General features: G+C 33.6%; 1 protein-coding gene across 4 annotated transcripts in view; it reads left to right on the top strand.

The window, feature by feature from the left end:
* DCBLD2 (discoidin, CUB and LCCL domain containing 2) overlaps positions 1–19,333 on the top strand; it is a 95,135-nt gene that overhangs the window by 49,102 nt on the left and 26,700 nt on the right. For all 4 annotated transcript variants that reach the window (XM_056793374.1, XM_001371195.3, XM_056793376.1 and 1 more), the window contains 7 exons: positions 2,296–2,347; positions 3,959–4,031; positions 5,090–5,223; positions 7,564–7,604; positions 9,739–9,948; positions 12,676–12,800; positions 18,293–18,443. In XM_056793374.1, the coding sequence (XP_056649352.1) occupies positions 2,296–2,347; positions 3,959–4,031; positions 5,090–5,223; positions 7,564–7,604; positions 9,739–9,948; positions 12,676–12,800; positions 18,293–18,443 (786 nt within the window). The remainder of the gene's footprint in view (positions 1–2,295; positions 2,348–3,958; positions 4,032–5,089; positions 5,224–7,563; positions 7,605–9,738; positions 9,949–12,675; positions 12,801–18,292; positions 18,444–19,333) is intronic.

The raw sequence follows: 19,333 nt of genomic DNA, 5'->3' as shown, positions 1-19,333 counted from the left end.
ATAAAAAATTGGAAAATGAGGGGATGCCCTTCAATTGGAGAATGGCTGAACAAATTGTGGTATGTGTTGGTGATGGAATATTATTGTGATCAAAGGAATAATAAAATGGAGGAATAAAATGCAAGTGATGCAGAGTGAGAGGAGAAGGAGCAGGAAAACATTGTACACAGAGACTGATACACTGTGGTACAGTCAAATGTAATGGACTTCTCCATTGGTGACAATGCAATGCATGTACAACTTGGAGGAACCTAGGAGAAAAACCACTATCCATATCCAGAGGAAACACTGTGAGAATAAACACCAAAGAAAAACAACTGCTTGAATACATGTGTTGAAGGAATATTGTTGGGGATATAGATTCTAAATGAACATCCTAGTGTAAGCAACAACATGTAAATGGGTTCTGATCAAGGACACAAGTAATACCCAATGAGAGTGGGTGTTGGCTGTGTGAAGAGTGGGTGGAGGGGAGGGAGGGAAATAATGTGACCATTATAATCAAGGAATAATATTCCAAATTGACCAAATAAACTTATTCCAATGGAAAAAAAAGAATTTAGGTGAAATTAAGTTTTAAATAAATATTTCATTAAATAAATCATTAGATATCTACCCTTTTCCACTTTTCCTCCATTTAATACTTTACAGTTTTACTTAAAAGTCTTTTACTGAAAGGATTTTTATTAGCTGGTAGTTATGGTCATTGAAAATATTGCTTTCCAGGTATAGAGCCTTTTTAGATAAATCTGAAGTTTGTATATTGGTTCAGATTTCCTAATATTGGAATCGTTTAACTGTGAATAAAAATCTTTTAAAGTCTTCTATGAGAAATCTAAATATCAGTTTTATGGCTACATAGACTTCTATGTAGTCAAAATGGGCATTTATAACCAAATTGGTTTTATGCTGTGCTTTAAAAAATTTAATTGTTAAATCAGAATAATTCTGTGATTTTCTCTACCTTCCATCATCCAGACATGTTTAGGATTTAAGGTGGTGCATAGTGGGAGTATTCTAAAGATGAGACTTGGCAGGACACTCCAGGTAAAATGTTAAGGAGGATTGGGGATTCAAGAGAGGATAGAAGAGAGGTGAATTTGTGACATATTGTGACCAGACTTTTCTTATGTTAAGAATAGCTTCCTATCCCAGGCTATGTAACCTTGCTATCAAAACTCAGTAAAATGTCTACTACCTCTAGGAAATTCTCTTCTGATATAAATGGATGGAATGAATCAAATTTGGAGTTTTTGTAGTAAGGTACTATTATAATAGATACTTTGGTTATGATATTCAGTTAAGATATGGTTTATGCCTCGCTAGAGCCAATCTAGTAAGTATAGGATGTCAGTCTACTTTGGGATATCCTTTGGATGTGTTTGAATATAGTGTGGGCTGGAATCCCCATTTGGAAACAATGGTATTTACCTGACCCAATTAGCTAAGCATTTACAATTCTTTTCTCTTCTCATAGTGGTAAACTTTCTGCCTCATCATGAAGGCTTGATAAAGACTCCAGATTGTTTCTCTCACACATTCTAAAACTTAAGTACTTTTCTTTTCACTTGACCAATTCTCACTACTAGATGCTTAAGACTGCACCAACAACTTGGGGGTTGAGCAAATAGCTTAGAGGATCATAGAACTTTAGAGTTGGAAGAAATCTTAGTCATCAGCTGGTCTAACCTCATATTACATATTACAGATGAAGAAAATGATGCTCAAAGAGATTCATTTGACTGGTTCTTAATCACATAGGTCTGTGGGCTAAAGACCCTTGTTGACCTTTGTTTTGGTTAGTGCTCTTTGGATGTCCACAAAATTTCAAATATGGGCATCTCATCTTAATTTTTAAAAAATGAATATTTTATAATATATCAAGAAAATTATCACTCTTACTTTTGTCACCTTTTCCTCTTTCATTTATAATCAATTAGCTAAAAGAATCTGCTAATAATATAATAAGGTATTATTAGCTAAGATATTTCTTAAGTTTATAAATTTTAATAGCAATTACATCTTCAGCTTTTTTTGAAATACTCTTTCACCTCAAAAAACAATGAAACAACATTTTGTCAGGTCATATGCTGGTAATCAGATAAAATGCATGGAGGACATCGGAGAAAATATTTTCCCCCTTGCCATGAAACTTAAAATGTGCTTAAAAGTGCTTTTTAAATCATGCAATATTTTCTTGAGTGTTTCATTTAATAATTGGGGATTCCTGAGAATTGGAAATTCTTTGTGGGATTACTCTATTCATATATCATTCTTTCATTTTGTTTTTTCTAGATTTAATTACTTGCTTGGATACTGCAACTAATTTTTTAGAGCCAGAGTTCAGGTATGATTAGATTTGACACTTTCCTTTATTTAGTTTTTGTTATTAATGTATCATTTTGAATTATATATTATTAAGTTGATAGATACATTATATATCAGTATTCTTCTACGACTTTTATATACTCATGTTCTTGCCATATTTTAAAAAAAGTTTCCACAGTCTTATCTTAATTATAACTTTTAAAATGGTATCTAAATTGAAATTGTCATCTTTTTTTTAACCCTTCCCTTCCCTCTTGGAATCAATACTGTGTATTGTTTCCAAGGCAGAAGGGTGGTAAGGGCTAGGCAATAGGGGTCAAGTGACTTGCCCAGGGTCACATAGCTGGGAAGTGTCTGAGGCCAGATTTGAACCTAGGACCTCCCATCTCTAGGCCTGGCTCAATCCACTGCGCTACCCAGCTGCCCCCAAAATTGACATCTGACTATAATTTAAAATAATACCTTACTCCATAACAATCATCTGAAGTAAGCAATGCAAATTAGAACATCATCAATTTCTAATTTCCAAAGTACAATAATATTAATAGTTTTTAATTAAGTAAATGCTTTGTTGTTCTACCATAGTTAATTCATATAATTTCAAATAAGAAAGAACTTTTTAAGATCTAACTTATACTCTATAGATTGAGTAGATTATGTAATATTTTTCAGAGTTCTTCAGTGTTAGAGATAGCAGGTGGTACAGTGGATGAAGCCATATGCCCTTACTACTGTGTGACTAGATGAATCATTTAATTCCTTTTTAATGGATTTAGTAATAATACCCACCTCCCAGGGTTGTTAGGAGAAACAGATAATAATTTTAAAGTGCTTAGTACAGTGCCTTGCATGTACATATTAAGTGCTATATAAATGTAAACTGTTATTATTATTATTAGCTATAATGAAAGACTAAGAACCAGTCACACCACACTCTCCTTATTTACTCATTTTTTTGGTAGATCATTCTCATTACTTTTTTTTTTAAGTCAGATAAAAGCCCTTTTCATTTTTATTAACATATTCTTTTTTTTCTTAAAAACATTTTCTCTTTTCTAATAAACTTGGTGAACATCAACAGACATGATCATTTCTTTAAATAAAGAATTTTAAAAAGAGTATCATAAATGAAACCATAAATCTCTTTTATATAGTTTGATTTTCTTTAAGTATGTGTTAAATTTCACACTACAGCACCAGTATTGCCTGCTTGAACTCCTCCTGTTCTATCCTGTGTATTTAAAAAAAAAATTATTAACACTTTCTTTCATAAGTCACTACTCTCCCACTCACTCCCACAATGGCCTCCTACCCCAAATATAATAAAAACTGCCCCTTGTAACAAGTCTGTTCAAAGCAAACAAATTTATGCAGAGGCATATCTGAAAACATGTACCTCACTCTGCACTTCAAATCCAAGTGTCATCTCCACATGGCTTAAGAAACATGCTGACTGACTTTCACAACATGAGTTGCACAGGTGACCTACAGCTGTGGGAAGAAACATGACTGCTAAGCCTTGAATGCTCTTTATAATTTAGATGTACAACCTGAAAACCCAGTTGACTTAAAGTAATGTTATTGACTGAAGGTGTAACAGCATGCTCTTTAAATTGTTTTCATCTTTCAGTAAGTACTGTCCAGCAGGCTGCCTCATTCCTTTTGCTGAGATATCTGGAACTATTCCTCATGGATATAGAGATGTAAGTTCGATGTAAATTTTACTTTAAAAGTTCCATTTTTGTAATACTTTTTTTTAAGGCTAGCACAGTAGGTGTGTATGTTTATTACTTTTCTATGAATCCTCTTTTAAAGAAATTGGTGCATTTAGTGTTTTTAGTTCTCTTATTTTCTGGTAGTCATGTCATTCTTCCAATTACCAAAGTTCTCAACCTGGGATTTTTCCTTGACTCTTCACTCACTCATACATTTCTAATCAGATGCCATGCCTTCTCACTTCTGCTTGCTAAACATCACTTGCATTTGTCCCCTTCTTCTATTTGTCACTTTAGTCTAGCACCTCAGCACTTTTGTCTAGACTTTTGCTATAGTCTCCTAATAGTTATTCTCTGCCATTTGCTATATCCTCCTCCATTCCATCTTTTACATGACTGCCAGATCGATATTGCTTAAGTGTGGGTTGGCTGCCCTTCCCCTTCTCAAGAAGCTTCATTGGTTCTCTATTGCCTTTAAGATACGGCTCTTTTAACATTTAAAGTCTTTTGGATGCCACCCTGTCTTTTGAAGCTGATTAAATATTACTTTTACTATTTGCTATTCCCTATAGAAGACACTTCATTTTCTGCCATGGTGACTTTTCACAGGCTCTTTGGGCTTAGTCACTAACTGCTGGTGTTTCTAATACCTTTAAAGTTTTGTGCCTGGCGCCACCGTTCAAGATTCTTTGCCTGATTCCCCTAGTTGCTAGTACTCCTCATGACCCTAAATCACTGTGTATTTATCTTGTATATATCCTGTATTTATCTGACTGTGAATGTGTTGCATCCCCCAGTTGAAGGTAAGCTCTCAGAGGGCAGGGAATGTTTCCTTTTTTTAATTTGTATCCTGCATTACTAGAAAATTGCCTTTGACAATTTCTCGTTAATTGATTTCCAACTTGGTATATATCTATATTATTTACACTCTGGAGAAAACTTGTTACATTTTATAACCATATAGTTAAAATAGACTATATATTGTTTGTAATAGACATAATCAAAACAAAGCTAATGTATAGCATTTTCTTTTTCCCCCCTCCAAGTCATCTTCACTTTGCATGGCTGGTATACATGCAGGAGTTGTGTCCAATAATCTGGGTGGCCAGATCAGTGTTGTAATCAGCAAAGGTATACCCTACTATGAAAGTTCTTTGGCTAATAACGTCACATCTGTAGTGTAAGTACTCTTTCTGTGTTACGGATTTTTATTGGGAGTGGTAGGGATAATTTATATTCTAGTAATAAAATTATATATTTCAAATGTTCTTATGATGAACTTTCAAGGCACTTTGAGAGTAAGATGCTTTTTACATATTTGATATCTATGTGAATCAGAGGTTCTTTTTGTGTCATGGATCCCTCTGGTAGTAGTGTGGGGAAACCTGTGGATCCCTTTTTAGAATAATGTTGCTTTTTTGTTGTTGTTTTGTATTTTAAATTTAGAATGGAAAGAAATACTAAATTTCAGTTAGTAATTAATAAAAACTAAAGATATTTTTTTTCTGATAGCTATTCATTGACTCCTTTAGGAATCTGTGGTGATCCCAGCTTATGAACACCTGATATGAACGGTGAATAAATAGATTGCTATTCTAGCATGACATTTCTAAACCTCCCCTCAGTATGTTTATGGAAATAGCACCAATGATAACCAAGATATATGTGTTGTTATCATGTCTTTACCTCTTGTGATCAAAAGTAATTTCAAAAGTGCTTTGTAACTAGGGAACTTTTGAGGCTAAGGTAAAAACTTCTTCAGCATTTTAGTAAGCATTTATTAAGCCTCTACTCTCTCCAAGGACCTATGCATGGTAGTGGGGGGACATTCAGTGATATATGGCATAGTTTTTGCTTCTGAAGATTTGAATGATAAGGCATAAGGCTTATACACATCATCCTGTGTTTATATAGTACTTTAAATTTTGCAAAGTGCTTTATGTTTATTAACTCATTTAAGCTCTACAACCCTGTGGTATAGGTGCTAGTGTTATCTACATCAAGGTGTCACATAATTTAATAACACTTATGTGAGGTGCTATTAAATTAGGCAAGGGTTTGACCACTACTGACTTGGTAAAATCAGAAAGCTTCATGATGGAAGTACTGTTTGAGTTGGGCTTTGTAGCATAAATATAGAGAAAGAAGGCATTGCACACTCAGAAAACAGAATAAGCTAAGGCAGAAAATTCTAGGCCATAATTCAAGGAAAGTCATGTGCTTTACCATATGATTGGAAGAAGGGGCATGATAAGACTGGAAAAGGTAGGTTGGACCCAGTGTTACCTCTTTCAAGAGACCAGATTGTGGAGGGTCTTCAGCCTAGAGTTTGGAATTTCTTTGGTATACAGTGGAAAGCCTTTGAAGATGTTCAAGTCATAGTATGATGTAATCAGAGTTGTTCATTATGAAATTTACTCTCTGTGGGATCAGAATATTTTAGAACAAGTAAGGTTACTACTAGTAGAGATCATATAATCCAATCCTTTACTCTTACAGATGACAGATTTTAGATTTGTGAAAGGACTTGAACTTGGGTCTTCTGACTGAAAATTCAGTATATTTCACAGTTGACCATGCTGCTTTTTTGTGCATTTATATAATATCTAGTTCCTTGACTGTTTTCCAAATATGGAAATAGGTGTCATTGAAGTATTCCATATCAGAAGTTAAGCTAGACTATTCCTATAGCAGAAATTTTTCGATGTCCAAGTCATGTCTTCTCTATGTATTATAGTTACCAAGCTAGTTTTTTATTTGATAAAAGAGAGTATTATACCATATTCCAATTGTATTCAGTCTGCTTTTTCTTTTCTGTTTCTTCTAGGTCTATGATTCAAATTAACTTAGCTCTTTTTTTCTGTTATAAAGATCAATAATTTTTTTCCAATATCCTTTGAAGAGTTAAAGTGTTTGAATACATGACTCTCGAAAGAGCTATATACTAGATGACATCTCAGTGTTCCTTTTGTTCCTATGATTTTTCTACATTGTGAGCTAATCAGTATCTTTTCCCTTGCCTAGATAGACCCTATGATCTGTGTCAGTTACTGAGATTTCCAAATCCTTTAATGAATTATAAAATCAAACCCAAAACTTCTTTTTGGTTCTCCGTTATAATAAAGGACATATCTTCAATACTATACCAGTTGTATTGAGTCAGATTTTGTCCTACCTGTACTAGCAAATAGTGAGTACTACTGAATAGGAATTGACTTCTGTGTGGATTTTCAAAATTTTAAAATAAATCATTACTCATTTTATTTTATAGTGATTCCCTTCTCTCCTCCCCTCACACTTTTCACTATCAGTTCCCATGACTAGTTTCTGAAGTAAAAAATACAGTGGAGATTTTTCTTTGAGGGTGGACATTCATTTTTCACTATAAAAAAATAATCTGATGTTGCTGAAATAAACTTTATTTTTGTAAACAGTGATGTGAAAAGTAATGGTTTTCATGAAGGTAGATTTTAATAAGTACATTATGTGACTGAATGAAATTCTATTTTGTTTTCTGTAGGGGGCAGTTGTCTGCAAGTCTGTTTACCTTTAAAACTAGTGGTAAGTCTGATATTGACTTTACTTTTTAATTAGAACTTAATAAATTGCCATTAAATAAATAATAATTAATCTTAAATAATTTGGGGTTCTACATTCATTTGCCATTGTTTATAATTTAATGGAACAAACACTTAGGGAGAGATTGCTGCTTGAATTCCAAGGAGTAGGTAATAGGAAGAATATAAAACAAATATAAGGCAAGAGCCCTTTTCTAGACAGGGAGCTAAAATATGCAGACATGAAATAACTAAAAAACAAAAATATTCACATACATCAAATGATCTAAAGGAATCTAGCTTTATTGGCATCTTTTAATGATATAAAAATGCTGAAAAAATACCAAAAATTTAGAAAAGCCCTAGTAAATGGATAGAAGAGATATCATTATTCCTTGTATACTATTTTTCCTAATTTCCTAATAGCTGTTTCTACAGCTATATCTAGCCATTGTCCTTTATTCTTATAATTTATAATGGCTACCTTGGCTTCTATTTTCCATATGGTGATTAATGCAAATGCAGTGCTTCATATCCCTGGTCTGTCTTCCACCATCAACCGATGCCCACCATGGAGATCCCTATAGCCAGAGGTCCATCCCTAAACTGGTGGCCACAGATCTTACTCATAGTCCTCCCTTACCATTCCTCAGGTACCTGTAGTTATGGTTTCCACCCATTACAGCCAATCAAAAAGCACTTATTAAGTATGTACTAGTATACTAGTCATGGGGTACAAATAACAAAGAATGAAACAATTCCTACCCCTAAGGAGTTTACTGTTCCCACTTCTACCACTAACAAATAGATTTAGTGAGGAAACTGTGAGCTAAGAGATAAAATTGGAAGAAATTTGGCAGGATTCAGAGGCCCATTACTTTTGTAATTATAGTTGCAGTACTTGAGTAGGAAGTAAAGTATATGAATTTTCGTAAGTGAAGATCAAGTATTTAAGTTAGGGAAGTAGGACATAAGATAGGGCATACCAGTTAACACATTAAAATTAAAATATATATACTCTGATAGATCCATAATACCATTAATAGTTGTAATCCCTCATCCAGCATAATTCACCATCCTTTAGTATCTTCTTGAGTGTTATTCTTCTCATTGAATATATAGAAGCTTTATTCTTTTTTTTTAATTTTTGTTTTGCTTTGTTTTTGCTATATCATAGGTATTAGTTTAGCAACTTCACTGTTATCCCTTGATTTTAACCCTTTCCATACACAAGATGCTGTTGACATTACACTGTAGCCTATTTACATTCATTTTGAGCTACCTGTAAATTCGATTCTTCTTTGATAGCATTCTGTGATCCAGAGATATATAAGATGGGTATCTATCTATCCATCCATCTATCTGTCTATCTATCTATCTATCTATCTATATCTATATGTATATATATATATATGATGGACTTTGTCAGGAAAGAACAGTTTGGAGTCACTGAGAGTGATATTCAATTGACCATCTTCAGGTTCTATCGTAGATAGGCTACTTGAGTGAACAGCCTGGCTAATTGCGTATCATAACCTGGGCAAAAGACCTTTATTTACTTGGCTTTTCCTGGGTGGATTGTAAGGGTAGTCACTTTTGAGTGACTAAATCTCAGTGAAGAAATCCTATAATGTTTCAGGGTACATGCAGTACACAAAATTCCATCAAGACACAGAAGTGTGATGCACTTCATCAATAGAGAATCTATTTCATTTGCACTTTGCACGGTGGATTCTCCATGATACTGGTAAAAAACACCTGTAGTGGACATGTTTCCTTATTCATAAATATGTACATGTTCATACAGATCAACAAAATAAATTTTTAAATTGACTAAAAATAAAAACTAGGCAAAGGCAGGAAACTAGTGGTTCTTGAAAGCAAGACCATTTGTCTTTAATGAAAAAAAGCAGGAAATTAATCCTTAGGGAATAAGAAAAACTTAATAGCTTAACAAATAAACTTAATTTTGCCTATTATAACTTGTAATTTTGAATAAAGATGTGTGTATGTATATATACACACATATATAATGTAAACATATACATATTTATGTGTATGTATAAGGCCAAAATTCAGATATTGACAGTAGTACAATTTCAATTTGAAAGTCTAGTTCTCTTTTCCCCCTCCCTCAGGCTGTTATGGAACCCTGGGAATGGAATCTGGAGTTATCTCTGATTTTCAGATAACCTCATCATCTGTGTGGATGGACTACACAGAACAGCAGAATAGTTGGAAACCTGAAAAGGCTAGACTAAAAAAACCTGGAACCTCTTGGGCTGCTAATGACATGAATAAATATCAGTGGTTACAGATAGATATGAACAAGGAAAAGAAAATAACAGGTAAGTAAGACCTTAATTAAGAACAAGTTGTGATAGCAATATTTAGGAGTATTGATAGAAAGGAAGTCTGCTGTGACATCCTGTAGAGTTTTCTTCTTGATCCTGTTTGGCATTTTGATCAATGTCTTGAAGATATAGCAGACACACATATGAAATTTGGAGTTGACACAAAACTAGAAGATTAACAAGAACTTCGACAAGCAGAAACTGATGGACCAAAATAGAACAGTGAAATTGAACAGGGATAACTTTAAAATACTATGTCCTTATGTTCAAAAATTTAATTATACAAGAATAAAATAGGAAAGCCTGGTCTAACATTAATCCGTTCCTATAAAAAAGACAAATAGTCTTAGTTGATTGCAAGTTTTATGTGAATGAGCAGTTGGTATTTACCAAAATTGCTAGTTCAGCTTAACTTTCATGAGTGGACAGCTAGAAAACTGGAGTATTGGTAATGAATATTGAGAACCACTTTTAATCATCACTAATTGAAGAATATCTGGAGAAGCAAATAAATTGATAAAGGGGTAAGAAATTATTATATTTGTGCAGTAGTTTAGTGGGATTTTTAAATTTAAAAATATTAATTTATATTATAATTTTTAAAATATTAATTTTTATATTATAATTTTTAAAATATTAATTTTTTAAGAAATCACAAAAATTCAACATACAAAGAACAACAGAAAAAATATACTAGATAAAGCCATTCATCTTTTTTTGGACAATGTGAGTATTTTTAAGCATAAATTAAAATTTTTTAATTAAATTTGATTTTTTAATTAGCAAAAATTAATTTTCTTGACTTATTTGTAAGAAAAACCCATATAACAAATCAACATAATCAAGCAAAAAAAAATTCCTGCATTGGTCATGTACAAAAAATATGTCTCATTGTACACCCTAGTCTATCACCTTTCTGTCAGGAGCTAGGTAGCATGTTTCTGCTCCATTGGAATCATGGTTGGTCATTTCATCTGAGTTCTTAAGTCTCAAAGTTATTTGTCTTTATGATATTAGTATATTCCTGTACAAATTAATCTTCTGGTTTAACTCATTCCACTTTTTATCAGCTCATATCAGTTTCCCAGGTTTCTCCAAAACTATCTCATCCCTTTCATCATTTCTTATAGCACAATAAATATAGAATACATTATTTTATTCACATACCATAATTTGTTCAACCATTCCCCAACTAATAGATACCCCCTTGGTTTCTAGTTCTTGGCTATTGAGAAAAAGAGCTGCTACAATAGACATTCTTTAATTAATTAATTAATTAATTAATTTAATTATTTGATTATTTATTTGATTATTTATTTATTTGTGGTCCTCCCTCTTTCACTGACTTCTTTAGGTACTAGGCCTACCACAAGGCCAAAGGTCACAGTTGAGTGACTTTTTTGGGACATTTAAATGGAAAAAGAGAGCAGTTAGAATAGAGGGGACATCATGTAATTGAAAGACTATGTTGAAGAGTGAGTAAACTTGTTCAGTATTATTCTAGAAGATAAGAACTACAATCAGTGAATGAGGGCTGGGGTAGGAGGATTTAAAAACTTGGATTTTGAAATAGCTTCTAATGACTCTCCAAATGGAATACCCTTTTGTAAGGTAAAGTGACTTTTCCTTCATTGGAAATGTTCAAGCACAGATTAGATTGATAAGTTAATAAGCATTTGTTAATAACCTACTATGTGTTAACATTGTGCAAGGCATGGGATTTTGAGCAGGAAAAGAAAGACCTTAGGGATTCTCTAGTCCAAGACCTGTAAACTTGTTACTTTTTTACATTTTAGTACCTTTCAGTTTAAATGGTTTCCCTCCGAGTCTCACATATTTTATTTTATGAAGAACATTCTCCAAATTCCCAAAAGGATTCTTGACACAGAATAGGTTTAAGTATCTCTGGTCCTAACAAAGTGCTTATCCAAGGTCAGCCAGTAAGCACAGAGTTGGAATTTATACCCAGGTCTTCAGACTTCAAATCGCATTGAGTTCTGGCTCTTGATGTAAGGAAGAGGTTAGTTGAAATTAGAACATTAGCAACCAAGTGATGCAGTTTTAAGATTTGCTTGGCTAACACTAAAATTCTTAGAATTTTATTTTAAAATAGTAGAATTGGTATTATTTTACTGTCCATTTGTTTTTTTAAAATAAGTTAGCTGCTTTTTGAGCCAATATTTGGATATAAAATAACTAAAATGAGTTTTTAAACTGTTAAAGGAAAGTATATGTTGGAGGAATGGATTATGAATTTTTAAAAATGACTTATAATTGTTTTTTGTCTGTAAATATTGTTACTTTGTAACAATTCTGTCAGAAATCATTTATTTGGATTGGTTCAAGAAAATTTAGTTAAAGGAGATTTGGTTTTATTTTTCTTTGCTTAAAACTATCAATAAATCAGTCAAATGATCACATCTGTTAAATTTTATTATTTATTTTTAAGTACTTGATGACATAATTAAATATATTTCATAAATCCATGTAAATCAAATACCAAAAAATCCTCTTTTCTTCCAAACACACAATCTTATTAGGCTAGAATTTTTCTGGTTTCATGAAAGAAAGGAACTAACAATGTTAAAACTACTCAATATATCTCAAATACAAATGTTTATAGAAAATAAGAAGTAGAAGACTGACTGTCATTTTTTGATGCTTGAATACTTCAGTCATTGGAAGTTGGGCATTTATGAAAATAAATCTTAATGTTCGCAGGCATTATAACCACTGGATCCACCATGATAGAACACAACTACTATGTGTCTGCCTATAGAATTCTATATAGTGATGATGCACAGAAATGGACAGTGTATAGAGAACCTGGTATTGAGCAAGATAAGGTAAAATTGTTACTATTTATTCTGTATTGTAGATGGATTTACAAAATAAATACAGTATTCAGAAATGAAATATTTTGAGTGTCTTAGGAATCTTTCTGCGTGATGCTAGATTAATTTTTTTTTCCTTTTCAGGAATGCTCTTTCTATAAGTTGGTCCAAGTAAAAATGTTGATCAGTGTAGTCTACAGACATTATTAGAAATAAAATCATAGAAAGTTAAAGAGTATATTGTCTCATTTGCTCCCTCTTCTGTTTATTTTGGGTAAAATTCTTGACCCTACCAATATTGTACAGGAAAGTTAGAAAATGTTGTTATGCTTATTTTCTTTGAATGATATGATTATCTATTTTGGAATAAAATAAAAGTTCTGGTAGACCTATATTGAAAATGACTAATGGTGGCTCATGAGGATTTTTAAATCTACTCTATAGAAGAAAGCCTAAAGTTGTAATAATGAAAAATTTAAATCTATAGAGTATTATCCTGATTTATGTTTTTAAATTTCCCAACTTTTCTCATAAAGTTTTTAAATAGCTGATCAAATATTAGTTTAATTCATACACAGAATAAACCTTTAGAATTATAATGTGTAAAAAGTAAAACACAACAGTAATCAAGGCCATCATTTTCTACCTTACTATTTAAAGTTGGCAGCCTAAAGAGGTTAAGTTAGTTAGCCTCCAGTCCCATGTGTGTTACATAGCAGGTCTAGGATTCAAAGCCAAGTCCCATGAACCCAAATCCATTACTCTTTACTGTCAGTCTTGTTTCCTTTCCACACTTGTCTGTTGAAAATAGTTGTCCTCTTGCTTTATCATACTAAGATTAATTCTGCAGTAAGAGGGGTATTAAAAAAAAACTATTACTATTATATTTTTCATTACAAGTAGATATAATTGTTAAATAGGAGTTTAGCTCCATTAAAATGATTAATATGGCTTTTTGTTAACTAATTCGTAGCATCTTATAGAACATATTCAGAGATCCTTTATGATCAACAGAACTAGAGGCACGATTACAGAATCATAAAGCATTTAACATCCTATTGTGTGCTAGGCACTGCCCTCAGTACTGGGGCACTCTCAGGGGCTCCCGCCTGATGGGGGGGCAGCATGCACACAGCTGTGTACAAAGCAGAGAAGTAAGGAAGACCAGGAGAGATGGCTCGCTGACGGTGGGGCTTGGAGGCTTGAGGGAAGTGAGGTAACGGCCCACGGAGATGAGGAGTGAGAGTTGCAGGGGGTCAGCCACTCCGAGTTTGGCTAGAGCACCCTGTGCCAGGCGCCCCCAGATTGTAGATGGAGCGAACTGGGAATGGCAGGCAGAGGACGGGGTGTTGGATCGGGAGCTGCCAGGGTTCACTGAAGAGCGGTGGAGGGGTGCCGCAGTCACACCATCACTCTAGGAAGATACATGGATGAGGTCTCACATCCAGCACCCTGTGGAGGTGGTGCAGGCCTCTCGCTGGGGGGACTAGAGGATACGAAGGCTGGAAGGAGAGGACCTGACGGAGGAGATAGAGGCAGAGGAGCGCAGAGAGCCTGGGCTGACTCCTGTGCATGAACCTTGACCACTGGGTGGGTGACAGCACCCTTGACAGTAGCGGGGAAATGAGGAAAAGGAGGGGAGGGTTTGGGGAAGTTCCGCTTAGGATGTCTGGGAGACGTACCGTTTGAGATGTCTAAGCAGAAAGTTTGATTTGCAGCATCATTGCATTTGATCCTCACAACCAGCCTGCGAGGGCGGTGCTTGTCCCCTGTTTACTGATGAGGAAGTAGAGGCAAACCAGAGTGAAGTGAGCCGCCCAGGGTCACACAGCCAGTAAGTGTCTGAGACCAGATTTGAACTTGGGTCTTCCAGACTTCCGGCCCAGCGCTGTAGCCACTGCCACCACCTAAAGGGCTATGTAAGCTTAATGACTCTCTAGCTCATATTATTATCTTAAGGTATTTTTGCACCTGCTTTTGGTAACCCATACTGATATGACACCCATTTTGATGTTGTCTGTTAGATTGCTTCTACTACACTTTTTACTCCTTCGATTATCTCATTTATTTCATGTTTGGTCCATCACTTTAAATCCATATGGACTTTTATCATTTCATATTGTATTAGAGTTCTGTCTCATAAAGCAAATACATAATTCTTGTGAGTAATTGTCCTTGTCTAATACCTAAACTGCTGCATTAGTTATTAAAAAATCTATTGGTTTTAGATCACCTTTCTTAAAAACTTTAATTATTTACTTATTTTAACAAGTATTTATTATCTGCCCTTCCTACTTCTTTTCCTCATCCTCCTTATAGATCCTTGTTGGGTTAAGGGATATACATAGTTTAATGACTTTTTTGGACATAGTTCCAAATTGCTTTCTGGAATGACTAGACCAATTCATAGTTCTACCAAACATGCAATGGTATGCCTTTATTCCTGAAGCTCTTTCAATATTTTTCATTTTCTTCTCTTCTCATCTTTGCTTATTTGATGGTGTTTTGGTTGCTTAATTTTACATTTCTAGATTTGTAATTTGGAGCATTTTTTCATATAGATTTTGGTAGCTTGGATTTCTTTCTCTGAAAATTGCTTATTCATGTCCTTTAATCATTTATTTAGTGAGGAATTGTTCTTGGGCTTGGGTTTGAATCAAATCTGTATGTATCTAGATATGAGCTCTTTTGAGGTAGCTAGGTAGTATGAATAAAAGCACTGGTCTGTAGTCAGGAAGACCTAATTTTAAGCCCAGACTTAGACACTTTTACTGACTTTGTGACCCTGGGTAAGTTACATAACCACTTTTTGCCTCAGTTTTCTCAATTGCAAAATGAATATAAAAATAGCACCTACCTTCCAGGGTTGTTGGGAAGATCAGACAATATATTTAAAAAGCCCTTTTAGGCATTATGTAAATGACATCATTCTTATTACTATCAGAGATTCTAAACATTTCTCCCAGTTGCCTATTTCCTTTCTCATTTTAATTAGATTAATTTTATTTGTCTGAATACTAATTAACTTTTGGAGAGACATGCATGTAAGTGCCTGGAATGCTTTGCTCCCTCACCTCCACCTCTAGGATCCTTGGTTGCCTTCAACACCCAACTAAATTGCAACCTTCCATATCTTTTTAGTAATCTCTTCAGATGCTGGAGCTTAACTCCCTCCCCAAGCTTACAGAGTATGTTTTTTCACTGTTAAAAAAAAATACAAATTTTTACCTGGGCAAGCTATTTTCCTCTTAGATTGTACTCTTCCACCTTCATCTCTCTTGTGTCTAGCACTATGCCTGGCAGCTAGTTGGAGCTTAATAAATGCTTGTTGGTTTATTGATTGATTGATTTGATGTCAAATAATCCTTACATAGGGGATAGGTGGCTCAATGGATAAAGGGCTGGGTGTAGAGTCAAGAAAACCTGAGTTCAAGTATAATTAAACTCTTACTAGCTGTGTGACTCTGGGCAAGTCACTTTACACTGTTTGCCTCAATTTTCTCATCTGAAAAATAGTTGGAGAAGAGAATAGAAAACTACTCTAGTCTCTGCCAAGAAAACTCCAAATGGGGTCAAAGTGGGACAGACAAATCCCTTATCTAAATATGGCCATACAACATATCTGAGAAGTCATTTTCTTGCTTTTGCTTAAAGATCTGTAGTGAGACATTACATTCTACTTTGAGATAGTCCTGTTAGGAAGTTTTTCTTATTTCAGATAATCTTCAATCTTCCTGCTACAACTTCCTAGTCTTGCCCTCTAAGACCAAATAGAATAAGGTTAATTTCCCAGAAGTATGATTGTCTTTCAGATTCTTTGGTCAGCTGTCATCCTTCCCAAGTCCTCTACAAGTGAAACCTCCCCATTTTAAATGTCATGACATAGACTAGAGCCCTTTATTTGTCATCCTCTCTATGGCTCATAACTTATTTTGGAAATGATGTGTTTCATATCAATTTTAGAATATTGTTCGAGGTTCCTTGATCATTTATCATCTCACAAAGTCTCAGTGTTGTGAATTGGTTATTTGTGGAATCTCTAGGTAAGGATGTTTTAGTATTTTGTATCTATTGAATGGGTGAGTTTTAAGAAATACAGTTAGAACTAGAACTTTATCCTTACTCATTGTAGCTTATTTCCCTAAGACCACTTTGTCTGGTTGCTTTTGCTGCATATTGTTATTTTCATTCTTGAATTACCTAATAGCAGGTTCAGGGGGAATGCAAATCCAGCTTTAGACACTTAACTAATTCTGAACCTCTATTTGCCTCACTTCTTATCTGTGAAAATGGGAATGATAATAGCATCTGCCATGTAGGGTTATTCTAAGAATCAAATGAGACCATAATGGTAAAGCATTTAGCACAGTGTCTGGAACATAGTAGGCACCATATTGATGTTTAGCTATTATTTTGGGGGGTTTTGGAAGATCAGTTTAATCAGAACTGAATCGACTAGGAAGACATCTTGCTATTTTTTGCCTGTAGAGGGAGACATATCTCTAGTATAAGTGGGTAAATACTCTCACTTTTAATTTTCTTAATTCATAATGAAAGATTACCAGAAAAAATCACATGAGCAACCCTTCTCTAATGACTTGTACTTTCTATGTAACCTATTAATTAGAAATAAAAGTAATGTGTTCATATACCTGTAAATTGCTATTGTAAGTACATTTATATTTTTGTTTCCAAGTCTTTTCTACTATAATTAGAATCTTTTAAGCTGCTTAATCAAAAAATCTCTTTAATTTCTTGAGTAATTTGAAGACAGTATGTTCATGCTATATTGAAAAAAATAAATTATTAGCTGTTTTGCTAGCTTTCCAATTACTAGTATTCAGTGCTTAAAGAAATATATTTTAACATAACTTTAATTTTTTAATTTATGCTTCTTTCTTTTCCTAACCAATGAGCTATTCTTTGTACCAAAGAATAGAAAAGCACTAGGAAAAGCAATTCAATAGAATTAACTAGCATATTAAGAGTTGGATGGTATAGGCCGTGTGTCCTAGCCATGATTTCCATGATTACACAAAAGGGAGGGAGGATCATTTTAAATCTTTTTGAGGGTATCAACCTTGGTTATTGCAATTACCCAGGCAGTGTTCAGTTGTGGTTTTTATCTTTTCATTTAAATTGTTGGAGTCATGATGTATATTAATTTCTTGGTTCTACATATGCATTCTGCCTTAATTCATATACATGTTTTTGTGTTTCCTTGAATTCTTCCTTTTCATTTAAAATAGGAGCTATAATGTAATGTTTGTTTAGCCCACCTCAGTTGATGGGCAACTTCATGGTTTCCATTTCTTTTCTGTTACAAAAAGTACTATTATGAATATTTTGATTATGTATTTTTAAGTGATGTTTAGTTATTTATCATAGTCATTGGTCAAATGTCACTAAAGATAGAGAAAAAAATATATATGTTAAACCAGATTTTTGAATCCATTTGGTTCTTGTTGCTATAAAATATCAATTTTTGTTTTTTTTTTTCCTAGGTATTTCAAGGAAATACAGACTATTACCAGGATGTACGCAATAACTTCATCCCACCCATTATAGCACGTTTTGTTAGAATTAATCCAGTACAGTGGCAGCAAAAAATTGCTATGAAAGTGGAATTGCTTGGATGTCAGTTTATTCCTATAGGTAAAGAACAGTATACAATCGCACTGTACATGTATTTAAATTAATTTTTTTTTAATTTTGATCACTCTTACCTAAAAGTGGAAGGAATGTAGTTTGTGTTTTGAGGTATAAAGATTACATTACCTTAAACGGTTATAAAATTGTGTTATTTTGCCTTATGACTTTTCAGTTCATTTGGCAAGACATCTAATTTTCAAATGTCATCCTAAATAACTATAGAGTAAAGGGAAAGGTGGACTCTTACGTGATGAAATTGCTGTTCATGTGTGGCTTAGAACATTTTCTGTTTTGATTTTCATTTTCCAGGTATGACTTTTGTTTTTATCTGTAATGCCAAAGCTTTCAAAAAAAGGCAAGTTTTGATTCACATGTTTTGAAGAAACAGAACCAATTTTTCAAATATCAGTACTATTTGCACCTGTACTTTTGACAATATGGTACAGTGGAAGTTTTCTTGACCAAAATCTCATTAAATTCTTAGTAAACTTAAATCCTCTGCATGAGGAATGTTCATTCATTAGTAGATAAATTAGAAATCTGCCTTTCTTAAGTATGGTATCTTTTTTCCACCCTTGGCTATTTTAATAACCAAATTCTCCTTATAAGAGAAAAGATAGCTTACTTAGAAGTTAAAATGAAATTTTAGATATACAAAAGAATATCTCATTTTTATATGCAAAACTCCTAGGAACTTAATTTTTTAGGTAGTAACAAATGAAGAATTGTGGTATAGTGGAAAGAGGGCATCAGGAATTCAAACCTGGCCTCAGACACAAGCTCTGTAACCCTGGGTGAATCATTTAACTCTCTCTGCCTCAGTTTTCTTTGTTAAATGAACTAAATAAGGAAATGGCAAACTTCCTCAGTATCTTTGCCAAGAAAACCTCAAA

The sequence above is a fragment of the Monodelphis domestica genome, chromosome 4 (genome assembly GCF_027887165.1).
Source record: "Monodelphis domestica isolate mMonDom1 chromosome 4, mMonDom1.pri, whole genome shotgun sequence".
Classification (NCBI taxonomy): domain Eukaryota; kingdom Metazoa; phylum Chordata; class Mammalia; order Didelphimorphia; family Didelphidae; genus Monodelphis; species Monodelphis domestica.
The sequence above is the reverse complement of the archived record's forward strand: the minus strand, read 5'-3'. Positions and strand labels throughout refer to the sequence as shown.